Raw genomic sequence first — 7,919 nt, forward strand, 5'->3', positions numbered from 1 at the left:
GAAAGGAATTGGAGGTAGAGGATAGAGATAACACTTTCAAGAATTTTGCTGCAAAGGAGAGCAGAAAAATAAGGTGAGATCAGTTCTAGCCTTGTCCACCCACTTTAAAAGTCACATTCCCACATGTGTCCACTCCTCCCATCCTCTTTCCCCTTTCTCCCAGTCCATCTTTTTTTTTTTTTTTTTTTTTTTTTTTTTTTTTTTTTTTTTGAGCTAGCGTCTCGCTCTGTCTTCCAGGCTGGAGTGCAGTGGTGCAATCACAGTGCACTGCAGCCTCGACCTCCCCGGCTCAAGTCATCTTCCAGCCTCGGCCTCCTGAGTAGCTGGGACCACAGGCATGAGCTTCCATGACCAGCTAATTAAAAAACAATTATTTCTGTAGAGAGGAGGGCTTGCTATGTTGCCTAGTCTGTCTCAACTTCCTGGGCTCAAGTGATACCTCCCTCGCTATCCTCCCCAAATGCTGGGATTACAGGCATGCGCCACTGCACTGGGCCTCCCAGTCCACCATTTCCATTCCTTTCACCAGGCGGTTGTTTTACTTGTCAGGTTTGTGTGTGGTGCCTTTGCTTGACCAATGGAGAACCCCCAGAGCAGGGACTAGTCCCTCCACCCCCAACTCAGCCTCCATCTGGCAGGACAATGGCCCCTCCCTCAGATTGCCTGTCTTGCCTTCTCCTTCATCAGGCAACCTAGAATTCTTGTGGAAGGGAGGGGCGGCGTGTGTCCGGGCCCTCTGATGGTTCCCTTACCCATAGGGTGGACCAAATTGTGGGTCGGGGGCCCGGGGACCGGAAGGCCCGGGAGAAGGGCGACAAGGGGCCCTCCGACGCGGAGGTGGTGGATGAAATCAGCATGATGGGACGCGTCGTCAAGGTGGAGAAGCAGGTGAGTGTAGGATGGGGTGGCGGAGCTGGCCATACCAAGAAGCTCTGGGGGCCGCGGTGACTGGACAAGGGGAGGGTGTGTTTCCCACAGCCGCAGCCCAAGCGTCCGGGAGAAGACCTGAGAGCCCCCTCCCCGGCCGAAGCCCCAGTCCCCGCCGCCAGACATTCCCATAAACCCTCCCTCTCCTGCTAAGCCCCGCCCCCCAGGTTGCATAAGCCCGCCCATAGGCTTCAGATAAGCCTACCTCAGATCCTCTTACTCCATTTGACCCCGCCTCTCAGTTGTCGCCGTAGCTCGTGGACTATCCCCATCGATCACACCTGACCACTCCCCGGTTATGCACCAGTGCCCAGCTTCGTTCCTCTCTCTAGCCAAGCTCCACCTTTCCAAGCGGGATTAGTGCTCCCCAGATAAGCCCCGCCCACCAGCTAGGCTCTGCCCGGAGACCCAAGCCCCGCCCCCGGCCGCATCCCCTCGGGTCCCAGGCGCCGCTTCCCAGCTGCGCCCCATCCCCAGGTGCAGTCCATCGAGCACAAGCTGGACCTGCTGTTGGGCTTCTATTCGCGCTGCCTGCGCTCTGGCACCTCGGCCAGCCTGGGCACTGTGCAAGTGCCGCTGTTCGACCCCGACATCACCTCCGACTACCACAGCCCTGTGGACCACGAGGACATCTCCGTCTCCGCACAGACGCTCAGCATCTCCCGCTCGGTCAGCACCAACATGGACTAAGGGACTTCTCAGGGGCAGAGCAGCACACGGCCAGCCCCGCGACCTGGCGCTCCGACCGCCCTCTGAGGCTTCCGGACTCCTCTCGTACTTGAACTCACTCCCTCTCGGGGAGAGAGGCCACACGCAGTATTGAGCTGCCTGGGTGGGCGTGGTACCTGCTGTGGGTGCCAGCGCCCCTTCCCCACCTCAGGAGCGTGAGATGCCAGGTCGCCCAGAGGGCGGCAGCAGCGGCTGTCCCGAGGCCTCTGGGCCCCCCAGTGCCCTGCCCACTCCATCAAGGCCCGATGTGGCCCGCCTGGCAGGGGCACAGCCCCGGGAGTGGGAGCGGGCGCTGGGGCCCTGGGCCCTGACCCAGCTTCCAGCTATGCAAGGTGAGGTCTCTGGCCCACCCTTCGGACACAGCAGGGAAGCCCCTCCCGCCAAGTCCCCGCCCCACTTGGGGGTGGGCCAAGGTGCCCCCACAGGTACCCACAAAGCACAGGACCCTGCCACAAGGCAGGTGGGCACCATATATGCAAACCATGTCAAATATGCAACTTTGGGGACCCCCATGGGGTCTCTCTGCCCCTCCCCCGTTGGGAGCTGGGCCCCCAGCAGTAGCTGGTCTCAGGCTGCTTGGCTACCACCCTGTCCCTATTCTTTGGCTTATCACTCCTTCCCCTCCTAGCATGGGGCCTGTTTCTCCCCTGCCCTCTCCTAAGGGCAGTGCCTGGGCCGTTCTTCCCATTTGCAAGTGTCAGCTCCCAGGGGGCTCCCTCCTCCTGCTGGGTGGCCACTCCCCTCCTTGGCCCTCCAGACACCACTCATAGTCAACACAAGTTTCTGTATCCTCCCCAAAACTCCCAGACAGTGCTTCGTGGATGATCACACAAACATAGCCTTTTAGTTTCTCCAGACAGGGAGAAAGCCTCTCACTCTCAAACATGCAATGACATGACACACTTGGAGACATGAGCGCAGAGCCACTCAGCCGCTCCTGGGCCTCTGCAGCAGATGCCAGCAGACTGGCCTTGCAGGGTGACGTCCACTAAGAGGAAGACCCCCAACTCCATCTGAGCAGGGGAAGGAGCTTTGAAGTAACCCGAGAGCTCTCTAGTCCCCACCCAGACCTTTACCTGCTCTCCTTCTTCAAGAAGATCTCCTGTCTGGTCCAGGAGCCCTAACCCACTGCCTCTGCCTGTCCCCAAGGGCCCACCTCCCTGTCTCCACAGCACAACTCAAGCCCAGGCCTGACACCACTGGAGAGATCCCAGGCCCGCTTCTAGCCAGGCCTGTGCCTTCCTAGTCACTCTCACTCCCAGAGAGAATAAGAATGCATCTAATAGCTATACCAACCATGCATCTGGCTTCACATGCACTGTCCCCCGTCCCTCCATACCCCACTTCTTCTCTTCAATTGGCAGCCCCACATCCGGGCATAAGCCCCCATTCACCCCAGGAACACTTTCTTATCCCCACCCCTTTGCTCCTCTTCTGCAAAGCCAATGCAGGTGGCAGGAAGGTGAGGGGTAGTGGACCAATGGCAACCCTCTGTGGGAACAAGGGGCCGAGGCCACGCTGCCTGCATCTCATGCTGGGGACCTGCATGCACCAGCGCCAGGGTTTGGACTGGATCTTGCTCAGTCCATGGTGCCCAGCCTCTGCCCCAACCTGCCCTCTGCATGTGACCATCATGCCCTGGATGGAGCCTCTCCTGGCTCACCCCACCTGCACTGCACTGTCCCCAGAGAGCCACCCCTCCACCCATTCAGAGACAGCTGTGGAGAAGGCCAGGAGAATGGGATTACCCTATGACCAAGAAGACATGGGAAGAAGCCCTCCTTCCTTCCATGATCGAGGTTCCCCCATCAACTCGGTTCTCGGATATGCAAGTACCTCACTTTGTTAACTTATTAACTTATTGGTTTCATTAAAGTTTTCAATAGGAGGTGATTGTTCTTGGTTTTGTTCAGCGGCTGTGAGGTGAGGCTCCTGGTTTGGGGATGGGGACAAGGAGATTTGGATTAGTCAGGACTCTTTGTTGTATGCAACAAAAACCCAACCCCATATGGTTTAAACAAACACACACAAAGAAACTTATTGGCACAGATAACTAAGAAGTCCAGGGGATAGATTTGGTTTCATGCACAGTGAGATCTAGGTGCTTAAACATGTCAGGACAGGCTGACCTCTCATGGTGCCCAGTAAAAAGTGGGCCCCACTTTCCTAATAGTTTGCATCAGTCAAGATCAAGTCAGGAAGGCAGAAACAACACTAAGTTTTTCAGCAAAAAGAATTTATTATAGGTGATGGGTTGCACTGATGCAGGAGGGCTGAAACAACAAAAGAGAATTTTCTCTAGGTGATTCTTTTTTTTTTTTTGAGACGGAGTCTCGCTCTGTCGCCCAGGCTGGAGTGCAGTGGCCAGATCTCAGCTCACTGCAAGCTCTGCCTCCCGGGTTCACGCCATTCTCCTGCCTCAGCCTCCCGAGTAGCTGGGACTACAGGTGCCCGCCACCTCACCCGGCTAATTTTTTGTATTTTTTAGTAGAGACGGGGTTTCACCATGTTAGCCAGCATGGTCTAGATCTCCTGACCGCGTGATCCGCCCATCTCGGCCTCCCAAAGTGCTGGGATTACAGGTTTGAGCCACCGCGCCCGGCCCTTCTCTAGGTGATTCTGAGATAGCTAGAGAAAATAACTGCAGAAAGCAGTTACCACTCCTAGAGCTGCAGGAGTATAGGAAACAGGTTGGGGTTATCAGAACCCACAAGCTTGCAGACAGAGAGCCTGGTGGTGTTGGGGCTCAGAGGTCTGAAAAAGAGGTACTCCCTGGCTGGTGCTGGTACCTCTTGGGGGATACAATGAGACTTGTCTGGGAGTACGGGAGAAAAGCCGAAGTCTAGGATCAACTGTTGCAACCTGGCTGTCGCTGATAAGGATAGGAAGCAAAGGAAGAGAGAAGTCTCCACTTTTCCTGCCTTCCAATCTTCCCCTAGTGCCCCTTATTGTCAAAGCTAGGGAACAAAGGAGTGATGTGGTTTGCAGAGTCCCAGCCCCAGTATCACAGAGTTAGAAGGTTGCACTTGGAACTGAAAGACAATAACATGGGCACAGGCCACCCCCTTGGATACACAGTTTCCACAAACATCAATCCACACATACTTGAACTGCCATATAACGACAGTAACTTCCACCTAGTAAGATGAAACTGTCGTTTATACAAATGAAGACACTCTAGTCCCCTCCCCCAAATGGGAGAAACACAATGTCCCACGGTCCAACAGATGCATCCATCTCCAGGGTTTAGTCACTGAATCCATATTTGGGCTAAGTATTCCTCTTACTCAGGCACAATTCCACCTACAACTAAACACTAAAGTTGATCTAGACATACAATGTTTGTATAAAATATGGGAGAAAAGAGGAGGGAGGAAAAAATAATATGTACAGTGCACACACACATGCACACACATCCCAAGCAAGGAAGGAAATATGCATAGCTGCAATCGACCTCCTTCTGGTATCTCTGGTCACAGTGCCATGGTGGGCATGAATAATTTCCTTCTTCCACTGACCTTCCATGTTTCCTTTGCCCTCAGCCAACACCTCAGCCTTTTAGGGATTTTTTTTTCTTTCTTTTTTTTTTTTAGACAGAGTCTCGCCCTGTTGCCAGGCTGGAGTGTAGTGGCATGATCTCGGCTCACTGCAGCTTCCACCTTCTGGGTTCAAGCGATTCTCCTGCCTCAGCCTCCCGAGTAGCTGGGACTACAGGCGCCCGCCACCACACCCAGCTAATTTTTGTATTTTTAGTAGAGATAGGGTTTCACCATGTTGGCCAGGATGGTCTCGATCTCCTGACCTCGTGATCTGCCTGCCTCGGCCTCCGAAAGTGCTATGATTATAGGCGTGAGCCACTGTGCCTGGCCAAGGATCTTTATATGGTGGAGTGACCCAAATAATCATTCCTGAAGAGTCTGAATCCTCAGTGGTCCTGCACGGGTGGGTGCCACAGCTTTTCATTGACTTTTGCTATCACACATGGAAGTACTTATTATAGAAAGGCCTTGGAGAATCCCTTGGGTTCCAGACTTAGTCCTCCTTGCCTTGTTGTGTGGCAGCAACCAATTTCTCCCCCAGTAATGAAGATCAGTCATGCAGCCAGTGTATTAACTCTTTACATGCCTGCTGGCTCAGTGGCATGAGGAGCCCACAATGGCCCAGTTGAAGTTTAAACATCCAATGTAATGAAAACCGTGTTGCCTCCCTTCCCTTGAAAACTAAGACCTCCAAACTAGCAGAGCTCAATGGTACAGGGACCAGAGGCAGAAGTTTTGTGAGTGGGTGGAGTAGGCAAAATAATAGCCATCCAAATATAGCAAGTTCTAATCTCTGGGACTTGCAAATGTTACATTATAAGGAAAAGGGGCCTTTGCAGATGTGATTAAATTAAGGATCGTGATACGGGGAGATTATCCGACTGTCTGGTGGGCCTAAATCCAGTGACAAATGTATTTTTAAGAGAGAGGCAGAAGGAGATCAAATCACACAGAAGAGGAGAAGGTGATATGAAAATGAAAGCAGGGACTAGGGTGATGCTGCTGCAAGCTAAGGAATGCCAGCAGCCACAAGAAACTGGAAGAATCCAGGAGTGGATTCTTGCCTGGAGCTCTGAAGGGAGCACAGCCCTGCACACACCTTGATTTGGGCTCAGTGAAACTGATGTTGAACTTCTGGCCTCCAGAACTGTGAGAGAATAAATTTCTGTTGTTTTAAGCAACCAGGTTTACAGTAATTTGTTATGGTAACTACAGGAAACTAATATGGCGGGTTATTGGTGTCATAGTGAGAGAAGCCACTTTCACCAGCTCCCTTGGATTCCTGGAACCTTATATCCTGGCTATGTCAAAAAGGATAAACTATGCCTTCTTCATGATGGAAAGGGTCCAGTGGGATCGACCTGGCACCAAGTGGCTAGGTGGACCCCTGCAGAGGGATGACATATTAAGTATTTAGCATTTGTCTTGGCTGGTGGTAGGTTGGACATACAGTGGCATTAGTAAGATCAGCCTTGACGAGTTCAGTTCATGTTGTTGAACCCATAAATAGTCTCCATTCTGGCCACCATCACCACGTCGTACATGAACATATGGATAATGGGCTGGAGAGACTGGGGAGAGAGGCTGGCTGACATCCATCCAATGTGCCATCTTGTCCATCTAATTATCAAGAGCTGCCTCTGCCATGGATGCCTTTCGGTGAGATTTTACTTGGAATACAAATATCTTCATATTCTGTGTCATTTCTGAAAGTCCATCTACTAGTCTCTCCCAGTTTTTCTTACGGCCAGTCCTCCAGGTCTGTGCTTTCTGAGCCCCTGACCATCCAGCCAAACCATTAGCCACTGCCCATAAATCAGTGTAGATCCATACTTCTTGTCATCTCTCAATCAGACAAAATGGACAACCAAATGTACTGAAGGATGGGTAGGATGGAGCCAGACCTGGGAACTGGGGTGGTGGCAGTGATGGTAATGTTCCAGGAAAAGGCACAGCATGTGAAAGAGTCCAGAGGCACCAGGGAGTGTGGTGGATGAAAGGAACAGAAAGAAATCCCGTGGCTGAGCCCAGACAGCAAGGGAGAGAGGGGTGGGTGCAAGATGGGACTTTAGAATTAGGGGTCAAAGTTTGCAGGATTTCATAAATCATTCCAAAATGATAGGGCTTAACTATGACAGCAGTGGGGAGACAAAATATTTTTCTCAGGCAGCACACTGGGGAAGATTCACATTTTAGAATTTTTTTTCCTGGGATGGAAAATATATTTGAGGGAGCAAGTGTGGGTGTGGGGAGAGCAGGTAGGAGACTGCTGCAGTCACCCGAGCAGGAGGTGCTGGTAACCCAAACAAGTCCCATGACATTTCACTAATTGAGTTAAACGTCTATTGAGCACCTGCTGTATGCCAGACCCTGGCTCAGCACAATATACAGGATGAACAGACACGGGAGAACCAGTTACAGCCCTGAGGTCATCCAGCCCCTGGGGGAGACAGATGCACAATTAACCAATGCACAGCTACTGTTTATCTTCTAAATTTGCCTAGCTCAGCAAGGAGAGTTTGCAGGTGGCTCTGGGAGTCCCCAAACTGTCATCAAATACGGCCTTGACAGCAGATACAATTTTAGCTTCGTGTGTCATTTATTTATTGCTTTGTAACAACTTATTTTAAAACTTAATGGTTTAGGCCAGATGTGGTGGCTCATGCCTGTAATCCCAGCACTTTGGGAGGCCGAGGTCGGCAGATCACTTGAGGCCAGGAGTTT

General features: G+C 52.2%; 1 protein-coding gene across 2 annotated transcripts in view; it reads left to right on the plus strand.

Annotated features, from left to right (window-relative positions):
- The window catches only part of KCNQ4 (potassium voltage-gated channel subfamily Q member 4), a 56,751-nt gene extending 53,207 nt beyond the window's left edge, over positions 1-3,544 (plus strand). For both annotated transcript variants that reach the window (XM_050798577.1, XM_050798587.1), the window contains 2 exons: positions 759-888; positions 1,405-3,544. In XM_050798577.1, the coding sequence (XP_050654534.1) occupies positions 759-888; positions 1,405-1,617 (343 nt within the window). In that variant the 3' untranslated portion in view covers positions 1,618-3,544. The remainder of the gene's footprint in view (positions 1-758; positions 889-1,404) is intronic.
- Positions 3,545-7,919: the final 4,375 nt, after the last annotated feature.

The sequence above is a fragment of the Macaca thibetana genome, chromosome 1, assembly GCF_024542745.1.
Source record: "Macaca thibetana thibetana isolate TM-01 chromosome 1, ASM2454274v1, whole genome shotgun sequence".
NCBI lineage: Eukaryota > Metazoa > Chordata > Mammalia > Primates > Cercopithecidae > Macaca > Macaca thibetana.